This window comes from Zonotrichia albicollis, chromosome 4 (genome assembly GCF_047830755.1).
Source record: "Zonotrichia albicollis isolate bZonAlb1 chromosome 4, bZonAlb1.hap1, whole genome shotgun sequence".
NCBI classification, from domain to species: Eukaryota; Metazoa; Chordata; class Aves; order Passeriformes; family Passerellidae; genus Zonotrichia; species Zonotrichia albicollis.
In genome coordinates, this window is record NC_133822.1 from 64,158,475 (window position 1) to 64,182,417 (window position 23,943).

General features: G+C 40.0%; 1 protein-coding gene across 10 annotated transcripts in view; it reads left to right on the forward strand.

Moving 5' to 3' along the window:
* PLXNB2 (plexin B2) overlaps positions 1–23,943 on the forward strand; it is a 250,888-nt gene that overhangs the window by 179,317 nt on the left and 47,628 nt on the right. For all 10 annotated transcript variants that reach the window (XM_026790282.2, XM_074539984.1, XM_026790283.2 and 7 more), the window contains 10 exons: positions 3–103; positions 2,199–2,325; positions 3,765–3,915; positions 6,420–6,534; positions 7,215–7,317; positions 7,791–7,892; positions 13,428–13,520; positions 14,705–14,786; positions 20,021–20,193; positions 22,324–22,472. In XM_026790282.2, coding sequence (XP_026646083.2) covers positions 3–103; positions 2,199–2,325; positions 3,765–3,915; positions 6,420–6,534; positions 7,215–7,317; positions 7,791–7,892; positions 13,428–13,520; positions 14,705–14,786; positions 20,021–20,193; positions 22,324–22,472 — 1,196 coding nt within the window. The remainder of the gene's footprint in view (positions 1–2; positions 104–2,198; positions 2,326–3,764; positions 3,916–6,419; positions 6,535–7,214; positions 7,318–7,790; positions 7,893–13,427; positions 13,521–14,704; positions 14,787–20,020; positions 20,194–22,323; positions 22,473–23,943) is intronic.

The window sequence follows — 23,943 nt, forward strand, 5'->3', positions numbered from 1 at the left end:
AGGTGTACCGATTGCCCGTGCAGGACTGCCACAAGTACTCGGACTGTGAGAAGTGTGCCCAGGCGAGGGATCCCTACTGCGGCTGGTGTGTGCGGGAGGGCAGGTGAGTGCAGCCACCGCAGCTGCCCCAGCTCTGCCCTGTGCCCTGGGACTGCTGGGCATGCTGAGCCCAGCCCTTGGTACTCAGCCTTGTGCTCCTGGCAGTCATTTCATTTTATCACGGAGACATTGATATCAATATTCTGTGCGCAAAAAAAAGTCCCCGCTGACTTTTTCAGATTTGATTAGTCTGGGAAAACATGTACTTTTCTGCTGGTACTGAGAATGATTATTCATCTTCTAGCTGTATGTTTTATCCCTCTTTCAATTGTACAGTCACATGGTCTCCCAGAAAATAAAAAAAAGCTCCCTATTTCAGATTCAGAAACTACAGTGTGTATTTTAAGTACATCAGTAAAGTGTAAAAAAGAACATAAAAGAAAAAAGTGTTCCATGTCTAAAACAGAGTGTATAGTTCAAATGCTGGTTTTACATAATCATCTATCAAGACGTGTAGCTACAGGGAACCCTCACCTGCCTGTAGGAGAGCAGAAAGTGACATTTTGCTGACTATCTGCAGAGGTTCACTGAATGAATATTCAAGCACATGTAAACTAGGACAGCACTGAACAGCCCTGGAATGTCTCTTCTTTACACTCTGCATTGATTAGAGTGCCGAGAGGGAAGAGCAGTCCTGCAGTTCTCTTTTTGACTACTAAGTTAATTAACCCCTTGGCATGAGTGGTTGGGAATTCGTGATTCTAACTTCTTGCTGTTGGAACAAAGAGGCTGTTTAATTATAATATGCAGATGAATTTCAGGCTTCTCGTTTCCTGTCTGAAAATGTGAACTATCGCATTAGGTTACCTATCAGCCTGATGTAGCATAATGTAGAGCACTGCAGAGAAACTTATGTGGTGTGTGCAGGTTTATGTAATATACTGTAACTCCTCCAGCCTGGGGTTTCAGTTGCTGTTGATGAAACCTGAGAATTTGGAATGTAACCTCAAACTCCTCCTGGGCTGCTGGGAGTTGAAGGCTTTGGCATATATCATAAAAAAGGCAATTTTCCTTAGATTTCCCTTCAGGTTTCTGATATGACCACTGACCTCAATATCTCAAAATATTAATGGTTTCTGAGAACAGGCAAACATGAATTTTCACATTTGCTAATATTATTTCCAAAGGGGAGAAAAAAAGTGCTTCATTCTAAGTTTCAGTTCTGTCTCATGATTACACACAGCACTTAGTAGTGTGTTTAGGGATATATTATGTGAATGTTTACTCTGTATGTAAATGATTTGTTTAAAGGAGGTTTGACAGTGCTGTGCAACAGCTGCACTGCATTAAAGCCCCTGATGAGTTAATAGTCAACTTTCTGCTACAGCAGAGATACTCCAGCATTTTCTTTTGCACTTTGCACAGAATGGAAAGAATTCCCATGAGACTGTCCCCACCTAAACAAGCTTTTGTAGCCCCATGCAGCTTCTGTACTGCAGCATTTCTTCCTGTACTTGAGCTGGAAAAATCTTCTGGTGTTTTTGGTGGGGCTGCGCAAGTGCTCTTGTCTTCCACAACTGTGACACTGCCTTGGCAGAAAGAGGTTTTAAATACTGGCAGTTGTTAATGAAAACATTCCCTACAAAATAACATTTGCAGCAATTGGGTTACACAGAAGTTATCCACAAGCTTGTATGCTCCCAGCAATACTTCTCTGTTGCATCTTGCTCTCTTGAGTGCTGTGTCTTATCAGTGGCAACACATAGGTATCTGCCATTTGACCTGCAGGAAAAAACAGTCTGTGCCCTCTCATTCAGGATGTTGTTACATATTGCAATGAAGATTATCACCTTGATTTCAGATGGCTCCTCTGCCCCATGGTTCCTATGCTGTCACTACCTGGATTTGGGTTGTCTGATTCAGGGTGCTGTCTAAAATAGTGTAGGCACTTGGTCTTGACATGTCAAACCATCAATTGTAATTGCACCACTTATTCTGTTAAAAAATTTCTAATAGCAACTCCACTAGTCAATATTAAAGCAAATTTGTAGTCATCTTGTGTTGCAATGTCTGTCTCTAATTGTGAAATTTTTGCATAATTCAGAGAAAGAAGAATCCAGCTATAATACTGCCTTGGGTTTTGTTCATTTTTTTTTCAGGTGCACAAAGAAGGCAGACTGTGGTACAGCTGATAAGGAGAACCACTGGCTGTGGAGTCCAAGTGGCACGTGTGTGACTATCATTAGTGCAGACCCTCTAAATATGAGTCGCAGAGCTCCTGCTAAGGTATGACAGGATGATGATTTCTATAAATATTCTTGAAGCACATTGATATGACTACCAGAAAGATGAATATCTGATTTCTTTATGCACAGTGGAGACTAAGAATAGGAGTCTGTTTGGGTGTCTCAGTCTCTGTCATTTCTCACAGTGCTCCTTCTTGCCTGCTGCTCTGGCAGGTTGAGTTTCTGACCTGTGTAAACCAAAGTGATGCACTGGTATGGATGATAAAGCACTTACACTTACCTGAATATTATGAAAGTGTCGCACAGTGTTGTATAACCCATAAAAAGTAATTGGTAGGGGAGATTTCATGCTGCCCTTTCAGCTTACTTGGGCATGAACTTAGGTAAGCCATGAAGCCATAAGATGTTGCTTTAAAATCAGCAGTGGATTTGCCTACACAGCAGATGCATGGAGAAGGTAAATTCAGCATGCAAAATTACTCTATGGCAAAAAACTATAAAACTGACTTTTTGGAGTGTGATCAGGGTGTCATAGCTTGCTGTAATTCCAAATGGGGCATGCCAGTGCAGACTGGGTGCTTCCTGGGGGTGTTCAGCAAGTAAAATCAATAAAATGACTTTTAATTCCTCTTAATCAGAAATAAAGAAACTTTCTTTCAAGTCACTTCAATCCCACTTCTAAATTATGTAAACAGCATTGTGTTAAGGCCATTTCTATGCTGAATAAAAATATTACTAGAGAATAACTGCTTTCAGTGAGAAAGGGATAATTGTCTTTTCTACTGGCAATACAAAATGGAAAGTTAGACTGTGTAATTAACACACTTGAAACATTAAGTCAAGAACAAGATCCCAAATTTCAACTGAATTGTTTTCTCTTTCCTCGTTATGTTTTCCCATCTTATTTAGTTATTTTTAGTTTCTCAAATGCTTTCTTTCTGTGAGGAAGATAAGATCTCATCACCATTCAGAAATCCTTTCTCAGTATTGGATTTTTTGCGTTTGCATGGAGTCTTGAGGAAGCCACTTTTTTGTTTATCCCTTTCAAACTCCACCATTTCCAGCCTATCCAGCTCTGTTTTCATTACTCACTAAGAACACCTAAGGTTAATGTAATATTAATTAATTTTGTCAGAGTTTAAGTGTTAACCACTCTGTTCACTGTTGCTGAACTGGATGCTGAGGACAAGAATAAAAGGTTTTGGGTGTGTCTGTACAGACAATTTTGTTCTGGTCTAATGCATTGACAGGACAAGAAGTTTTTGTATCAGTCTGATTCAACAAAGACCCAGCCTGGAAAGACTGGTAGGGGTTTAAGGAGAAAAGATTAACAGATGGGAAGAAGTAAAAATTGAAAAGGACAGCCATGTTCTGTGAAGCAAACTAAAATATCACCTTTGAAATTGAAATTTTCCAAGTCTTACTGGGTCTTGGCTCATTTGTTCCAAATATTTTACTGCTTTAAAATTTTATTTCCAGGTGGAACTGACTGTAAGTCCCATGCCAACTTTGACTGAGAGTGACAAGGTTTGCTGTACCTTTGGTGAAACAGTGCATTCTGCTCAGTTGAAAGATGGGGTTATTATCTGTGATCCCCCTGATATAATTCCTCCAACACCAAAACATCAAGGTAAAGAAATATTGCTACCCTACATGGATAATAAGAGAAAAGAACTAGACTGTTGTTTCCAATGTTATGCTCTTATATGATGTGCCTACAAAATGGGTTTTTTTCCCCTTCCAGTCCTTTTCCCCAAATAATCTGTTGCTGAACTGTCAGTTTGCTCAAACTTTTTCTGTTGATATATTTACAAGCTGTAGCATTCCCAGTTTTTCTCCTGGAAACCTGAAACAGTAGCTTAGGAGAGACATAGCCATGGAGTCAGAGAGGTGCTACTCTGTATCCCAAACAAACAAAACCCAGTTACCCTACTCTAAGCCTAAGCACTCTGGCCTGTGGGGAGAGAAGGGATTTCTACCTGCTTCAGCTATGAAGGAATTCATGTCTGACTTCTTAGTTTTGCTCTGGTCAACAATAGAAGTATTGTGGCTTTTTTCTGGTTCATGTTACAAGCCTATCCTTCCTAGCATCCAGCCCTCTGCCTCTTCTTCTGTGTGTCCTCCAACTTCTGCAGCAGTAAGCCTGATGGAAAAATACTTCATCATATAATGAAAGACTGCACCATTGTTCTGAAGCACTGATTATAGGCCTGAGGTCTGTTGCCAGCCATAATTCTGTGCAATTTCCTAGACAGTGCTTTGTTCATGCCATAGTTCATACATCTTGATGCATAAACACATGGAATGAAACTCATTACACAACACTGTTTATTATGTATCAAGTTTAAAAATCTGAAGAGAAATTACAAGCAAAAAACATGTGCTCTTACAGCTTGCAGACATACCCCTGAGGATAAGTCTTTTATATGCATTTTAACAGTCATGAACTGTCAAAGTGGTACTTGGAAGCACTTTTTAAGATAAATTTCAATTCTCTTAAGGTTGAAACAGGTAAAAATCTAATTTTAGTTGCAGGGAAAGTAATTACATTAAAATCTCATTATTGAATTTTACACTAGCTGGAGTATATTGTGGTATATCAGATTCTGCTAAATGTTAAAGGAGTACACTGTTATTTAAGGCCAATTCACATTCCCTAAATATTTGTAAAGCAAGACATAAAGCAATGGGGTTGATAAATGTGATATCTGGATGTCATCCAGCACTAAATGTAAGACTAGAAGTCTGTCAGAGAAGGCATTAAAATAAACAAGTAATCTAGAAATAATATGACTCTGAGTTGGTTGCACATCTGAAAGGATATTCAAAAGAAGTATTAGGGTGCTCAGAAACTCAGCAGACTCCAGGAGAAGGCAGGCAGCTACAAGCATTCACAGAACCACAGAATTTTTAGGGGCAGAAGGGACCTGGGGAGGTTACCTAGTGTGATCCCCCTGTTAAAGGAGGTTTTCCTAAAGCAGATTGCACAGCATCTCCTCCAGGTGGGTTTTGAATGTCTCCAGAGAAGGAGACTTCACAACCTCTCTGGGCAGCCTTTTCCAGTGCTCTGTCACCCTCAAAGTAAAGATGTTTGTCTTCCTATTCAGATGGACCTCCTGTGTCTCAGTTTGTTGTTCCTTGCTCTATCTGAACAGTCTGGCCCCATTCTTTTGACACCTACCCTTAATGTATTTGTATGCATGGTATTTGTGTATTCCTGGCAGTCCTGAGACATCCAGTTACTGTTAAGAAGCCCTGTTGATGTTGGACAAGTCTGGGTTGTGGTTGGTTGGTTCCAAAAGGAATTTCTAGGAAGGATGCCTTTTCCCAGTCCTGTTGTTAGGAAATCCCCTGTCACTGCTGTGAGTCTGAAATATTCGAGGGGACCCAGTGCAGGCAGAGGTAACTCCCAGCCAAGCAGCTGATGGTCTTCCAAGAACCTGCGCAAGGAAAGCAGAGTTTGAAGTTTCTCAATAGCTTGTGAAATAGCTTGTCATTAGGGCTTAATGATTTCTGCAAAAGGTATTTCAAATGGTTTCACTTTTTAGTAATAATCCAGACAAGAAGTACATTTGTGGAGAAATCGTGTATGGCAAACTGAAGCTCACAAATGCCTGTGGTAACTGTTGCAGGCACTGTTGGGCATTAACCAAAAAGAGCACTTGCTTGAATTCACGTAACATTTTTAATTCACAAATGAAAGGAGTAATTTTACATGCAGACATATTCATATTTAAGAAAATGTTTTATTTAAAATTACTGTTCTTGTGCCAGTTTTCATCTTGTTCAATTATGTCTTTAATCAGTTTTCCTTGTTCTTCTAGACTCTTTTAAAGTCTAGCATGATAATAGCACCACTGAAAAACACTTCCATAAAACAAAGCTATTCTTTTAATATTCTTCTCCCCTTTTTTCTCTGTTTTTCTTCTGAGAATCATGCACTGAAAAATTTTGCAAAGCTTAAAAAGACAAAACAGAACTTACAGACTTTAAGTCACGAGATCGAGAGTGTTAACAGTATAGTTAAATATTTGCTTATGTCCTGTAAATTAATAAAACTGTTATCATTGTATCATTCAGCTCAAGAGCTGAAGAATTCAACAACCATTTGGATATTTTTTTCTTTTGTGACAGATCATGTTTCAGTTCCACTTCAGTTAACCTTTGAAAAGAACAAGATTTTTTTTGCATCACATACTTACCCTTTTTATGACTGTGAAGAAGCAATGAATCTTATTGAAAATCAGCCGTGAGTATTTCAGCTTCTTAAATGTTTAGATCTTGTAGCTTGGTGTGTTAGGTAACTGGCACGTGAATTACTCAATCATTTCATAATTAAGCCTTTGGCACTCAAAATTTGCCAGTGTCCAAATCCTTTTTCTTACATTTTAATGGAGTTTAAAAATGGTTGAAGGGCACCTGGTGAGCCAGCAGCATAAAGCATGGAATAGCAATATTCATGGCACATATAATTAAGGCCAGTTCATTGTGTTGCCATTTCTGGAGCTGCTAATGTGTCTGCAGGTGAGCAATGTGGACATTTGTGTGCCAACTTGTGCCCTGTAATGATGATAATTTGGTGCTTTGGATTGCAGTGCCTTCAGACAGGGCAGGTGCAGCCAGCCCAAAGCCTTTGTTCATCCCTACGTATGAAGGTTGATCAAAATCACCTCCAGTCCTCTCAGGCTTGATCTCAAAGTTTTTGCAAATGCTATGATTTTCTGATCCCCGCTCAAATATTTATTTAAAGGATAAAATAGCTTTTGGGGGTTCTTGAACTGTTCTTGTGAAGTTTGATCTTAATATGGTAAGGACACTCTAACAGACTGATTTACCCTCTGTGAATATATATGGAATTTCGTTTACTTTTCTTGGTAGTGGGGGAAAAAAGCCTGACAATTTGTCATGACTACCGTGTTATATTTGTAGATGCTATTCCTGTGCAAGCAATAGATGGAATTGCCAGTGGGACTGGAAGAGACATATCTGTGAAGAGTCCTCTTCAGTACAAGATGTGATTAAACAAAATATGGTAATGTTTAAAAATAAGGTTATTAGGTTTTTTATTAGAACACTTCAATATTTTGTTTGCTGGATCTCTCATATCAGTTGGTTGAATTAGAGATTTGAAAATGATTCTAAAGTTAACTCCAGAAGTGTAAGGTGTTTTTTTTTAGTGACAGTGTGGGGGTGGGAATTTAAGGGTGTGATTGAGGCGGGGCAGTGAGACTGAATAATTCCTGAAAGGATATTTCTGTGCCTTTTACTATTTTGCTTCAATGGGAGGAACGAGATTTCAAGGCAGGGAGAGATAATCACCCACAGCTTTGACATATGCTGCAGTCATTTTTAGCATGTCTAATTTGAAAGGGTGTAATCAAATCTGTCACTGTATTTTAAGCATGAAGTTCTTCAGAACAATCACTGTATTGTCCAAAGGCCATTGGAGCTTGTTGTGATAAGATTTTTTATTTGTAATAACATATAAAATGTATCTCTCCCCAGGAAGGAGAATGCCCACAGTTTCTAAACCCTGACCCTTCAATAATACCTATGGAGTACCAAACAACTGTGTATTTTGAGGGAAAACATCTAGATTATTACCAGGTAAGCAGAATAATTCAATGCTAGCTGTCATTTGAATGCCTCGTAACTGCATCCACACCCCTAAACTAAAGCATTGGTTCATGTGCCTTGGAGATCCTGCCTGTAATTTAAAGAAAGAAAAGGGCTGCATTCAAGTTTGATAAAATATCAGTTACTGTGGTAGAGTCATTGCCAAGAGAAAATCAGAGTTGGAGAAAATACTCTAACTATTAAAATGGAGGGGGCATTTTAAAGGATGTAGACTGGACCTATTAAAACACTGGACAATTATTTTTCATGTAGTGAAATGAGAGGAGCTGTAGGAATTGTGAATGTTTCACATCTTTTTCTAATTAAATACTTGATGGGTTTTGTTGCCATTGTTCTAGAATGACATCACTCTGTGTGCTTAATTTTTTTTAAGTTTTCGCCTTCCAAACACAAAAATGCACTCAGACATTAAATGTTTCTTAGTTTCTTAGTTTGGATAACATCATCTTTCACTTTTGTGTGTGTGTGTGTGTGTGTGTGACCATCAAACCAGAAGATCAGGTATTTTCTCACCCATAGCAAAGGCTTCTCTTTCTTAGTACTTGCTTCCAGAAAATAAATTACGAAGTCTCTAAGTCAGATAGACCCCAGGGTTTTAATTGCATGATAGTCTAGATGATGCATAAAATGTTATTTGTTAGTGGGATGAAAATGAAGCTTTAAAACCATTTTTAGGTGATAGCTCAAGTATTGTTATCAGTTTCTATTCTTTGTTTCTGTGTTGTCTTTGTGTAAATGGGAATTGATGATAGATGCACTGGGGAGTACATTGATTTCTTTTACTACTGGCCATCTATCATGGGAAAGAAGGCTCTTCTTTTTGAGGATTTTTTTTTTCCTTTTTCAAATTGGAATGCTGTATAGCTTCTAAATTCCTTCTGTCACCTTTGCTGCTCCTGCCAAGGGATGGAAAAGGGTCAACAGGCCAGAAGTGTAGCAATGTAAGAAGGGTATTCAGAGAAGTGCAAAAAGCAACCTGTAAGCACCATGTAAAGACCATGATGTGTGTCACTACTATAGACATATATATGAAAACTGTGCTATAAAAACGTATGTTCAAAAATGAACATTTTTGTTTGAAGACCTTAAATATATGCAGACAGTGAAATGCAAATTTGGAGAATTTGGTCTGTTCTCCAAGATGCCAGAACTGGTTCCTGGTAGGACATGTGGCTGTGTGCAACATGTGGCATGCAACACCTCTCCTACACCCACAGCTAATTGAAAAGTATTCTGGAGATTATACTTTTATTTCTTTTGCTTAACATTGGCAAGCGCTGTTTTTCTGCCCAAGAGGAAAATCGTTTCCTGCTCCCTTGTTATAATTGGAAGAGCCTTTTCTCTCTCTAGAGAAATTCAGGGCAGATGCATAATCTAGATGTGCTGAATTTGACTTCTAGTGGACCCTTGTCCTCCAAGGAGAAATTACAGCAGGGATGCAAAAACTATTTCATCTAATTTATTATTCTATGAATAAGCACTTTAATCTTTCTGAACTACTAGTTACAAAAAGGGAATGGAGAAAAGGCTGCTGGGGTTTTTTAATTCTGTGAGATGTCAATTGCATTTAACAATGCAAAGACACATCCTGTGGATTGGATGCTTTGTCATGGGTAGCAATGTTTAACAGTTTGCCTACAGAATGTATTTATTTAGCTTAGAACTGGGAAGTCTTATGAGGAGTTCAAGTCTCTGTAGGAAGCCAAGGTGAATGCATAGTCCCAAAACTGGAAAGATGCTGGAGAGCAATGAATGTCAAATGATGTCAGAGTAATTTTTCTTGGGTGGGAGCAATGTGAAAATGTCATCTCTGTCATGGGGTCAGCTCCATATATCCTGCTACAGAGGCATGTTTTTAATAAAAACAAGAATGCCTTTAGTGACAGGACTTCAACAAACACACGCAGTGACTACAGCTATATACACAGCCCTTTAATACATGTGATAACAGACAAATAAGGCATGAAATAGTGGTAATCACACGGGCACTCATGCCTGTGGGATTATTCTATCTGAAGAAGAAACTCTGATGATTGAAAGTTCATTTGAATGAAGGGCATAACTTACACTTAGCCTTTGGTAAACATTTCATGGAAAACAGGGTGGCCCAGAAGAAGCCATGGATGGATATTTTGTAGGGATTGGCCCACAGCCCAAATGCTAAATAGCATTTGGCTTCTCATGTGGAACAATTTTGCCACAGGATATGCTGGGCATTACAGCATCTTTGAAGCTAGCAGTCATGCAGCTATGAGCATATTTAAGGTCTTTATTGGTTAGGACGTTGGTATATCCATTTTCCTCCTGTTTTCCTTGCCTAAATTCTTTCTTAGAAAAAGCAGAAAATTAATGTTGTGATGTCACTTTGAACTACCAGTTCTATTATCTTGATTTTATCTGTGTTTTACTTAGAGGGGTGTTGCACACCCAGCCTTGCCATGGGTGACTAAGTGTACTGTCCAACATTGTGTGTGTAAGAATCTTCATCTCTAGGTGGAGATGAACATTAAAGGGCTTACTTGGTGAGTAGGAGAAGAAAATGGCTTTAAAAACTGCTGTTGCTGGACTACATCAAGAATTATTTCTATACTGGAAATACAGAAACGGCTATACTTCCATTGAGGGTGGAAGTATAAACTCACACATTTTGTAAGCTCCTGTAAACTTGTGAATGCTTAAAGCACAAAGAATAAGTCTCCTCATGATAGCTTTCACTGGAGGGAAATAGCCTAGGAGAGGAGGAGCTGTTGACTGTTCTTCCCTTCCTTCCTCTGAAAGAATTTCAGTAGGAAGGAGAGAGAAATCCAAGCTGTTGTCATTCTTGTGGGAGTAGCACCATCCAGGACAGGCAGAGGGAGGGAAGTCGAGTGCTGATCAGTCATATTGCATGCAATTTCTGAGAGGCATTCTCCAGCTGAGTCCTTGAAAGATTGGCACAGTAGGAGAGACAGATGTACCAGCATCAAGATAACCTTATTAGCCTGCCAAAGATTTTCGTTAAAAGTAATTTCCCATTTGGATTTGTCTTTGTCATGTGTGTCTGATGTGTAACCTGCTTCCTAGTGCTTGCTACACATCTCTTGCCCCCAAACTACTGACTGTGAGCTCTGCTGCCTTCTGCTCAAGAGCCTGGTAAGCAGCTCCTGATTTCAGTGCACTCCAGGTATCAGCTGTCACACACACCACAGCTCTCCTCCTCTCCAGAGCCTGCTGTTAAGCATGTGGGAAAGCCTTGCACAGGAGCAGCAGAATTTGAACACTTTTGAAAAACACGTTATATTAAAATATGTGGGGCAAGGAAAACAAGGCAGCATTCCTATAAAAAATAATTGTAAGGAGATGGTTTAAAACCTGGACTATGTAGATGTTTTCTTTAAGGCAGAATGGGCTGTTAATTTTCAGACAAGGCTTTTCAGAGCTCAGGCAGTAGCTTATTTTCTGTATCTAGCTTCCTAGAAGGAAGAAGTAAAAGGTTTGTTTTCTTCTATAAAATAACCACCCAGAGCCTCGAGTCTGTTTTAACCTTTGGTTAGTTGTCCAGATACACATTGTCCTCCTAAGCCCCAAACCTTGGTGGGCTCATGTTCACTGCCCAACCTGTCCCAGTGAAGGTGCTGTAGGAAAGCTTTCCACTGCATTAATTAGATAAACCTAGTGTACCAGATTAATTAGATAAAACCTAGGTACCAGAAGGCACCTGTGTGTCCAACACTGAAGAAGTAGCTACAAATAAAAAGGATAAGATGCTTATACACAAGACTTAGAAGATAGCAGGAGACAAGTACTTAACCTTTGGAGCAGAAAAGAGGAATCCAGTAACCATTATGTTATCGCCAGGTGCAGTCTAGACTCAGATGGCTCTGGTCAAAAACAGGGAATAGTTCTTTACATCCACAATGAAGTTCTCAAGAAGCTCAGCAAGGCCACTGAGAAGGTCCTGCACCTGGATCAATGCAGAGTGGGGGTTGAATGGATTGTAGCCTTGTGGAGAAGGACTTGAGAATTAAACATTAGATGTGAGCTGGCAATGAGCACTTGCAGCCCAAAAAACCAATAGTGTCCTGGGCTGCATCAAAAGAAGTGTGGCCAGCTGGTCAAGGGAGGTGATCTATCTTCCTCCAGTCCACTCTTCTGAAATTTCAGCTGGAGTATTGCATCCAGCTCTGGGGTTCCCAGTGCAAGAAAGACGTGAATCTGTTGGAATGGGTCCAGAGAAGAGACATGGAAATGATCAGAGAGCAGGTGAGGGCTGGAGTTCATCTCCTTTGAAGAAAAGCTGACAAAGTTGAGGTGGTTCAGCCTGGAGGACACTCCTGAGAGACATTTTTGCGGACTTTCAATATATAAATAGGGCTTATAAGAAAGATGGAGAGAGACATTTTACCAGGGCCTGTAGGGTCAGAGAAAGGGGCAACATTTTTTAAAGTGAGAAAGGGTAGTTTTAGAGAGATAAGGAAGAAATCTTTTGCAGTGGCAATGGTGAGAGACTGGAACAGGTTGCCCAAGAAACTTTTATGTACCCCATCCCTAGAAATATTCAAAGCCAGGTTGTATAGGGCTTCAAACAACCTGGTATAGGGAAAGGTGTCCCTGCCTATGTCAGGATTGTTGGACTAGATGGTCTTTGAATGTCCCTTCCAACCCAAACCATTTTGTGATTCTCTAAAGTTGAAGGTTGTCTTGTCCCCATCTGAGTTGTGATTTCGTATTAGTGTATGAAAATATCCTTGCTACTCACTTCTTTCTAATACCCTTCTTGCAAAGCTGTTTGAATGTCTGTCCTATGGGCAGGAGATTGACCCAGCACAGAAACAATGTCATGGGATGAGGTTTTTAGCCAGCCAAGTTCTTTGACTGAATCACAGAGAAGCCAAGCTGAGAGTTTTGTCAGTGCAGTGAAAGTCAATATGTGCTACAGACTTGAGAGAGTAATCAATAGATTTAGGATCTAGGGAAAAGAGAGGGGATGATGTCTAGGAGGTAGTAACACCCTTAAATTAGTGCTGCCATTGAAGACTGTCCTGTGAAAATACAGCTGGAGTCACAGAAAGGCAGGAGAAAGGCAGGAAGAGCTGAGAGATGTTCATTCCAGTTTCCCATGCAACTCTTGCATTGATGCTCTGCCCAGAATCCCTATGGAGAAAACCTTTAAGGGCAGAACTCACACAGCTCTGTTAATAACACATCTGATGTGTGAAGCCATCCAGTATTCACATCTCTCAGCTTTTTCTTATTGCTCCCTGAAACAGAGTGCTATATATGATCTTGCTTTCCTTGAACTTCTTGGTGTGCCTACCATGAATGAATGTTGGAGGAGTACAGCAAAGTCACAGATTGCTCTGGCTCAGCTTCTCTCTAGCATTGCTTTAGAAGATGACTGTAACCAGTTAGCCTTCTCCATTTGGATTTGATTACTTCCAGTGCTGAACAGGATATCGCCTGGTGATATTTTACTATGCTTGGTGATTCTATACAAATTCTAAACCAAAATTTTCTCATCCTCAGGGTAAAAAATTTGTGGTTGGAAACAGCCAATTTGAATTTGAAGCTTCTGTTGATGAGTCAGATGAAGGAAAATTTTCATTTGTGAGTAAAGAGGTAAATGTGAAAATGCTATTTGCCTACCAAATATGCTCAGCTCTTCTAAACTGTAGCCACAAGTGTCCACAATTACACGGGTAATATGTATTTCCCTCAGAAAAGAAAGTCTCCTCTGATGGAAATTCTCCTTTGGCAATAGTAGTCAAAGGCTACTATTTTGGCTCAGAGCTCCTGAAGTCTCCCCTCAAAGCCCTCAATCTTTCTCCCTGATTTCTCTACCTGTGTAACCCATGGAGTTATTGAACTGTCTCTGGAGGAATTTGAGACCACTACTGTTTTATTCTTCATTTTTTATGCAATCTAGTGAAATCATTGACCATAAAATGCAAGAATTTCAGTGCTCTCCCTCTCCACATTCCACTTCATTATCTTTCCCATTTTGTATCTGTAAAAATGGGAATGGTAAGAATGGTGACAATATGTTGTTGCTTGGCTACCTAGTAGTTATGCTTCTTTCACTCTCGCTTTTTTACTGCAAAAGGAAATAATATTTTTAAAATGGTCTATTTTCTAAGCTCCAAGTTTGACTCACAAATGTTATGCTGACTTTATATCTTACAAGCTCACTAACTACTTTTGAGAATTAATGAGCATTTCTGCATCATCTGTGCCTAGCACAAAGCATTTGCTTTATCAAGCGTCTGTATTTTTATTTGTTCTTCTTGTTTCCCAACAATTGTCATTGCTGCTCTTTCAGCATGAGCAGAAGCTCATGTCTTGGAGCATGTGAACCTTGTGATTTGGCTGTAAAATGAGGAGGCTGCACTGTAAAAGATGCAAGAGATTTCCCCTCCATGTGGTGCGAGTCTGCTGTGCCCACAGAAGTAATGGGGCCAGATGGTGTGGGAAGGGAGAACTCAGCAGGGTCAGCAGCTATACTTACTGCCTCTGAACAGCACTTTTGCTGCTTTGATACTTATAACCAAATGTAAATTAAATTAATGAAAAGAGAGTATTCGGATACTGCTGTCCCTTGGTACTTGAAAATTCTGATTGTGAAGGATTAGGTTCATTAAAACATTTTTCTATAAATGTATCTGCCCAAGATGAAAAAAGGCGATAAGGCTTGGGAGAGTTTCTAAAAACCTTCACAGGTCTGATTATTGAGAATCATAGAAAATGCATGAAATTAACCTTGTCAAATGAAGGTATAAATATCTCTATTATGTCATCTTTTCCAGTTTTCTTATAGTGCAAATGAGACCCTACAACTTAATTTATCCATAAAAACAGATAAGGTCAAGATTGACAGCAAACTGATGGGTAAGTATGAAATATGGCATTAAAGGGAGAATAATTACAGTAAGCAGAAATGAATTCCTTCATAATTTGGAGTCTTGTTAATAAGAATGTTTGTAGGCTTTACTGGTTTGGGTGAAACAATTAAATCTGACAGATCAAAAGTTATTAATGTTAAACTAAAGCATTAAACATCTGTGTTGTCAGCAAGTTTGCCAGGGACACCAACCAAGCTGTGTGGTGCAGTGACATGCTGGAGAGAAGGGATGGCGTCCAGAGGGACTTTGGTGGGCACGAGGGCTGGGCCTGTGCAAACCTCGTGAGGGTCAGCAAGGCCAAGTGCAGGTCCTGCCCATGGGCTGGGGAAATCCCAAACACAAATACAAGCTGGAACATGAAGGGACTGAGAGCAGTCCTACAGGGTGTGACAAGGTGGACCCCACAATGTGTGGGTGCAGCCCAAAAAGCTCAGTCATGTCCTGGGCTGGATCGGGGGCAGCGTGGCCAGCAGGGTGAGGGAGGGGATTCTCTCCCTCTGCTCCACTCTCAGACAGCCCACCTGCAGTGCTGCACCCAGCTCTGGGGCTGCCACTTGAGGAGGACGTCACGGACCTGTTGGAATGAGTACAGAGCAGGAATGGCCACAAAGATGATCAGAGGGCTGGAGCACCTCTCCTATGAGGAAAGGATGAGGGAGCTGGGGTTGTTCAGCCTGGAGAAGAGAAGGCTGCAGGGAGACCTTAGTGCAATTTTTCAGTACTAAAAGGTCGCTTATAAAAAGGACAAGGACAAACTTTTTTGCAGGGACTGTTGCAATAGAAGAAGGGATAATGGTTTTACACTGAAAGAGGGTAGATTGAGACTAAATATAAGGAAGGAGGCTGGTGAACACTGGCACAGGTTGCTATGATGGTTTCAGCTGGGGTAGAGTCAGTTTTCTTCACAGTGGCTGATACAGGGCTATGTTGTGGATACCAGAGAGATGGTAGATGCCCCATACCTGGAAACATTGAGGTTCAGGCTGAATGGGCCTCTGTAGAATCACAGAACCAAAGAATATCCTGAGTTGGAAGGGACCCACAAGGATCATCAAGTGCAACTGCTGGCTGTACACAGGACAATCTCAAAAATCTCTTGATCAAGCTGAAGAGGTCCCTGCTCATTGCAGAGATTTGGACTAGGTGACCTTTAAACGTCTCTTCCAACCCAAAGTGTTCTGATTTTATGATTCTATAATTTTCAAGATTTCTTTTGCTCTGAAGTGCAATCCTAATAGCAAAGCTTTCCAGTTCATACTTAAGTATGAAAATTAAGCACTTAAGCATTTTGATTTTTTTATTTCAATGATCTTTTCCTTTCCTTAATGAACTTTCCTCATCAAGCAGCAGAAAGAGGATCCTTGTCACAGCCACTCATATGGACTTTAAATGAAATCTCATTTCCTAGCTTGTCTCAGTTCAGGCAGGTTCTGCAGTCCCTATGTTAGCTGGCAATCAAGAAAAACACAGAAACATTCAGTGTGTTTTCAGCTCATTACTCTATTAATTTATTTCTGTTAAAAATAAATTAAAAATTATAGCACAAAGACTTGATCTCTGAAATAAAAATCTCTTTATGAATATAAATTTCATTTCTTTTCAACATACAATAATGAAGCAATGAAGCCTAATCCTGAGGTAAGAAAACTCCTTTAAAATGAATGGAGCAGTATCTAGGACCCAGCTTACCTGTCTTTGGACTGACATTTAAGGCAGAATATTGCAAAACCCATGAGGCAAGCCTTTTATGTACTTGCATGATGGGACAGCATCAGGAAAATACTAGTACCCCAAGTAATTTCCTCTGCAGAATAAATCTTCAGACCATTTTTCCAAATGTACAATATTTAAATTTATTCTCTTTCATATTGGCAGCATGAACTATGTTTTTAGAAGATTTTTCTTATGGTTCTATGTGCAGTGTTAAAAGGCTTAAAAGAGGACCTGGCATGAATTTTATAGGGAGGTCATATTACCATCTCAGACTGTCTTAATTTCCATTCCAGAGGCTGTCATGCTTAAAACTGCAGAATTTTGACCAAATATTCCCAACATCTTTTTTCCAAGTCAGGAAAAAGCATTAAAAACAAAACAAAACATAAAAAGAAGCTAAATTATTAAAGAAATGTTATCATTCAAATTGAAATATAGAACACTTCCAAGAGGGGACTTGAAAAATTATCAACAGATGTCTCTTTTTAGTATAAAAGGGGTTTTTTTAAATCCAAATTCTTTCTGACTTTCAGACTCCCTTGCCATATGAAATCCAGAGTGTAATGTGTTTTTATGCATCTTGAAAAGAATTGGCTTTGGGTGTATGGCTGCTGCTGAGAAGCACCTTTGAACCTGCCAGTGAAAGAACCCTTTCTTTGTATGACACTTAGTGAATACTAAGTTATGATAGCATTTTTACATCTCGAGCCGTCAGGGGTTCTGAACAGTGTGAAATCCAATATATCCCTTTTATCCTTTGTCCTTTTATCGATGATATCACAGCTGGTATCTCAAGGTGATGGATAAGAGTCTGAATCTAATGAGTAGCTTGCTGCTGGTACAAATAATGAGCTGATCAGTGAACAAGGGGAGCAGTTAATGCTTTGAGGCCGGGGCTTTCTCCATTGCGTTTAAGCAACTGGATGTGAGGGACATCAAGACTTTGCAGTGCTGACATTGTTTGTTGAGGGGTGGAATATGAATCCCTGTCCAGCCAGTGAAGGATAATGAAGTAATTCAGTAAACAAATTCCCATGCTGTACCAGGTGGCCATGTGGCTGTCTAGGTGGGAAATCTGAGGTCTGGGAGGCCAAGGGGAAGATTTGCTCAACAATATTTCCTGTCCAAGTGCTTGTGCAGTAGCAGTCTTTCAGAGTGCTGGAATAAGAAAGCAATCTGGTTCCTAAAAAAGCGATTCCCAGTGAGAAAACTTGTCCTTGCCTCTGTCCACAAAGCAAACAGCAGCATACATAGGCTGTCAGCCTGGTGATTTTCCTCAGCACTATATCCACAAAACAACACAAAGAGTGGGTAACTGACCCACAAACTGCAGGAAATATGACTTGGTTTATGTTTGTTGCTCAGTGCCTTCCATATTGATGTGCTCAGTTTGTGAAGCCAATGATGCTACTCCTGCCTTGTGCTCATCAATTCCGTGGAAGTTCAAGACAGAGATTGAATCAAATGGATGCTCTTTCTCATTGATTCGTTTTTACAAATGCCAAAGTCCCTTAGTTTTGCATGCACCTCTAGTGTTTCTTCAGCTGATTTTGTGCTTGTAAAGGTACTTGAAATCAAGTGGATGTGCTGACTATAGATTAGAAAGGGTTAAAATCAGGCTGCATCATTGCATTAACTCTTCATTGTAGGGGATAAAAAACCCCTGTTATTATCTAAAGACTAGCTGTGAAACTGAATGCTGAGGGGTTTAAACATACAGCATTTAGAGAAAAACTGCCTCTATGGGATTACATGTTCTCCTGCAAGTGGCAGAGGCTCGCCAAGACTTGGGCATCTGCAATATTGTTCATGCCTAGCGGGAGAATAAGGCCACTGCTAAAAAAATAATGGAAAACTAACATTCTCATTTTACTTTTCATTTCACTAGAAATCTGACATGGTAGTCTCTTGGAATTAGATTTCGAGAGCTACTGCTGCTGCTGTTATCTAGGAAGATGGCAAGTGTATTAAAATGCTACTGACTGGAGGGTGGTTTTGCCAGTGTCCTTTGTAAAGCCCTGCTCCTCTGAGAGTAAAAGCTCGTTTTAAATAGATGCTTTTAATGGCCTTTACTGTATGCATCTCAAAAGGATTTACTTTTGTCCACATCTGTTTACTTTCCTTTATTTCCTGCATCTTTAAGTATGAACCTCTTTTGAAAAGAATCCAGTGTCACTAGGGCTACTGTTTCTTGGGACTTAATGAAGGGAAGGGAAACGGGAAGATGTTGAGACTCTGTCTTGTATACCCCATTCCCATCTGCAAGCACATTTAACTCTTGAAAGAGCACAGGAGGAAGCCTATAAAGCTTTCTGCTGTCCTGGTAAGTTAAGCTGATTTACAAGACTCAAAAAGTGGCAGAGCCTGAGTGGCAGAGGGTGAGAGGCTGTGTGGCCAGAAATCCAGAGCAGCCAAGAGTGGAGAGAACCAGGGGAAAAACAAGCAGAAAAGCAGACAGCAAGATGTTTTCCTCTTTACAATAATCATCCCACCTGTCCAGGGAGGCACAGCACTCCCATGCTGGGTAATCTGGGCAACTTGCTCACTTTCCCTAGAGAAACATGTTGTATCTTTTCAGTCTGTTTTCTTCTGGGCTAGTTCTCAAGTGCATCTCCATATGGTTTTTTTGTAAGCCCAGGCTCTCCTTATGGTGTTGAACCACTGAGATATGTCTCAAGGCTTTGAATCTATTTGGGAAAATTAGTTTGATTCAGTGACTGTGCATCATGCTAGAGATTGATGGGGGCCAAAACAAGCTTAATGTCTGGTACAGTTGGCCTCTGCTTCATCAGTAAGAGAAATGCAACTATCAGATTTGATTTCTTGGCTCAGAAAAGATAGAACTAAACCTCCCTACATAAAGAACAAGGTGTACATCAGGATGACAGTTCAAGACAAAAGGGAAAGCAAAAGCAAGAAAATAGAGAAGAATGAAGAAACACAGAGGTATTAACTTGAACAAAGGTTAGCATTTTATTAAGTGTTAACTTTCTATTTGGTTCAGGCATGAGTGATGATTATAGAAAGTCCCAAATGTCCTGGAAACAGCCTACAAAGGCAGCTTTCTTCCTTTAATCCTGCAACTGGCAGAGGGCCCATGCCCACTGATGTCCACCCCTACTGACATCCATGCAGAGTCTATGCCTTCCATATCTGACTTGGGATGCTCCAAGGGCCTGATTTTTGAATTAATCTTTAAACAATTGTATGTGTTATTGAGGTTGGTCAAAGTAAGGACTTTGTACTTGAATGTTTTGACAGTGCTTGAGTGACAAAAATATATTTGCAGGCTAGTCATACTCTGCACATGGATAAATGTCAGGTTTTTCCTGAGAGAAAAAATAAAATTTTCTCTCAGCATCATTCAGGGGTTAAGAACAGACTGTACTTATCACTCACGTGACTCCACTGAACTTTATACAGAGCGTCACTTTTCCTTCCTAAGGGACACAGAATATCCTTGAAACAGAGAGAAACATCTAAATGTGTTTGCTGTTCATCTTTCAGTGACTCTGTACAACTGCTCCTACGGACGAAGTGACTGCAGCCTGTGCCTTGCTGCCCCACCTGAGTACAGGTGTGTGTGGTGTGAGGAGGATGGCAAGCCCAGCAAGTGCCTCTATGAAAAGCTCTGTCGCGCTGCCCCCACCGACACGTGTCCTCCTCCAGAAATCACTGGTGTAAGATTGCTTTTTTCTCTCCCTACCAGCATAATATTTTTCAGGAGAAAGCAGCTGAGTGAGCTCATACTGAAGGGCAGGTTTTTTTCCTTAAGCAAGCCTCTGAAATAGCTGAAAGGAAATAATGTCAGTAGTGATGTGTGTGAGAGATTTGTAAGGACTCAGAATAAGAGACTGAATGGATTCTTTGAGCCTCCTTGTTTTTCAAGCCTTGTCCTCGCTGTATCAGAAGCCAGGGTAGCAGTGCATGCTCAAAACATGGCATTTGATTCTTGCATTCTTAGCATGGATTTTTTTTCTGTCAAAAAGTCCTTTCTACCTGAAATGAGTCTGTAAGAGACGTTCACTGTTCCTGGAACTGCAAATACATAACAGGTTCTTTTACAGGCTAGACCTTAAATAGTATTTAATAAGGGAGCAGATTTTTTCTGTGTCACGAAGTGTTTTCCAGGTGTCAGTGATATTTTTCAGTCCACACCAGCATCAAATCCAAGGCTGTAGGAACTGAATGTCAGAAGTCAGAGAGGCCAAATGAGCACCTGACTGACTCTGCAGTTGGAGCATTCACTCAGGGTCAGGGAAGATTGTTGTCCACTTTGGGTGGGTCAGCAGGCAAAGAAAGTCATAAATCCATGTCCTTTCCAGAAACAAGCCTATGCTGCTTATATGGGCATAATTGTTGAGAAAAGAGTGATACATGCTTCCACTGGGCAAATCTAAATTGCTGCAGCAGTGGTATCGGTACTTAGAAACTCAGACACGCTGTTTGATGAGGACACATCCCAAGCCATCACAAAATGTGGTGACTGTGTGATACAGGTTGAGAGTTGTAGCAGGGATGTTTCACTCAGTAGGAACCGTGTCTGAAACCTGTGGCTCAAAGAGACACTGCATCCCTGGAGACTGTGCAGTTAGAGGTGCAATGTGCCTACTGGCAGACCTGCAGAACACTGAGGAAGGTCGGCCATGAGGGTACATCTGAGAAGAAACAGCTGTTAAACAGCTGAAGTCTGCCAAGGAAGGTAAATACCCTAGAAGATTGACAGAATGTGTGGAGAAGAATACTTGTGTAGTATCTGTGCCCATGATTTGAGAAAAAAAGGAAAAGGGAAATCTAAAAAAAAAGTGTTTTCACCTGGGATACTGTTTCTACATTGTTGTGGACAAAAAAAAAGATGCTAAAATATTTTAGGTTTTCAGGCCTTACATTAGCTTTAGATATGAACATAACATTTGGAAAGAGCTAGACAGACAGTTGAGTAATGTTTCAGCTGGTCTGTGTATGGGCTGGGTGCAGATGGAGAGCCAGTGGCTGGGCAGCCAGCAGAGGCAGCCACATCGCTGTGCTCCGCTTGCCTAGACCTGAGGGACTGATTTTGATGGAGCAGGCATTGAAGTGCAACCTCACTCTTCTCGATGGCAAACTTGCAGCTCTCCAAAGCTGAAGACCTGAAAAGGTCTTGCTGAAGGTGCTCCAAGCATTGTGTAGGAAAGCAGGTTAGCCTCCAGCAAATATTCTGAACTGAAGTGTCTGTCAGGGCCATATTCCAGTCTGAGCACTCCACTGCAAGTACATGATCTTCTCTGTCCTCATTTTATTTGCAAATTACTTGGTTAGCATCAGCCCATGCTGCAGCACCCTACCACAAGATGCACTAAGGAAAATCAAGGGACTGGAGGAATTTTTGAAAACACGATGTGGGGCAACACTGCGTGTTAGGAAAGTGCACTGCTCTACTGTGAACCTAAAGGGATAAAATCACAACAACGAAATGCTGGAAAACCTCTGTGGAAGGATTGTGAGAAGAGTGCAATGAATTTGCTTTTCACAATCACGGTACTTCAGTGGAGGAAGCAGACTTAGAATAAACACCAGGCAAGAGTTTTGTACATAACAGTCTGCCACAGGAGACATGAAATCTTCAGCTGTTGAATGCTAGTTCTGAGCTAACAGATGATTAATTAACATTAAAAAGTTGCATAGCTTGTTTTTTGTTTGCCCTACAAGAAACATCTGCATTTCAAATGTCGGTAAGTCAAAGTAGCTTTAAATAATATAGAAGAGTAACATAGTCACTGCAGTATTTAATTTTGCTTTTTTTTTTTTTTCCCTGTCCCTTATGCAAACAGATTGAGCCAAAAACTGGACCACTAAGTGGTGGAATTCTTTTGACCATAATGGGATCTAATTTGGGAATAAAGGCAGAAGATGTAAAAAATATAACAGTGGCAGACAAGGAATGTCTTTTTAAAGAGGAGTTCTACTCTGTTTCCACAAGGTAATTGATGGATGCTTTTCACAAGATTTTAGAAGAAAAAAGGAACCTCTGTGCATTTTCAAGAAAAGATTATCTTCTTGTGGTTACAAAAGGTTACCATTTGAAAAAATAACTATTGCTATGATATACATGCAATATTTCATAGTAACATGTCTTACTCTTTATTGTTATAGATTGTAATACAGCAACAAATTTACAATGGTGTACTACCATCCTGCTCCTGATTGAAGTTTTTTCCTTACTTGATTGAAAAGCTTTCATAAACTACTACACATATATCAAGACTATTTGTTTTTAAATTAAAGGCATTCTACATGTGCATCTAGTTATTAAAACTTTGCTACATCTGAACCACAGTGAAGGCAAGCATACAAGATTTATGGGAAAGCAGGGAAAACAAGAGGAAGCTTCAATCTGCTTAGTCCAGCCACAGAGTTTCTTGCCTGGGGAGAGGGAGGGAGCCCAGAGCTTAGGTTAAGCTGTAGATGACTAAGTTTCATCTCAAAGCCAACAAGTCCATGGATGTTGAATTGCCTAAGCAGGTTGGTAGATGTTTTGTGGAATACTTGTCGCACTCTTAAGCAGTGCCAAAAATTAAAACAGAATGCCTAAATTCTTCTAGGTAGGTATTTAGGTGTTTACTACAGATTATATCAAGCTTCTAATTTCAAGAGGGAAATACCCTTTTGATATTAGCTGATGGAAAGCATAGCAGGAAGGTTCAGTAGTAATATTAAGAGTAATGATGGATTTTTCTTTCATTTGCTTTTGAAAGCTGCAATTGAAACCTTGGCTTTCTTTTCCTTCCTAGAATTTAAATTGTAACACAGTAACTTTTTGCTAATTCTGTGGCATGTTTTGAAAGTGACTTTGAAGACACCTAAGTGATTTTTTTTAGATTTTGAAAAATATTTAACTTTAGTCAAGGCATGGATCAGGCATTTAGAAGCTTCCCAGGCCTCTAGGACTGAAGAAGGTAAAGAATAGCTGTTTCTTTCTCACTGCTTCCCAATTTTATTGCCGTCACTCCTGCATTTACATGTACTTCCAACCAGTCATCTTTCCCCACTCCCTATTTTCAGTGTTTGCAAAAGCTACACTGAATTGCGACATAGCCTTACAAGAATTTCCCCATCCTCTTGGCTTTTTCTAAAGCTTTTTGATATTTTTAAATACATGGAAAGCAGCCAAAACTGAGATGACTGGTTCCTTGTATCATAGCAACATTACTGGTTTCCTAAGTTCTGGCAATGTAGTAATGGGTGAGAACAAATGCAACTTGCATCATGTCATTTATCAACAAATTAGTGGGTTTTGAAGGATGTTCCTGGCTAGGGAAGCTTAAAAAAAGAAGTTGTCAAAATCTTCAGATAGCTGTCTTTAATTTTCTGTATTTATCTCCCTCTGGTTTTTTTTTATTACTACTATTACCTTCTTTTTATAAAATTAAATTTTAAAAAATAATTTAAAG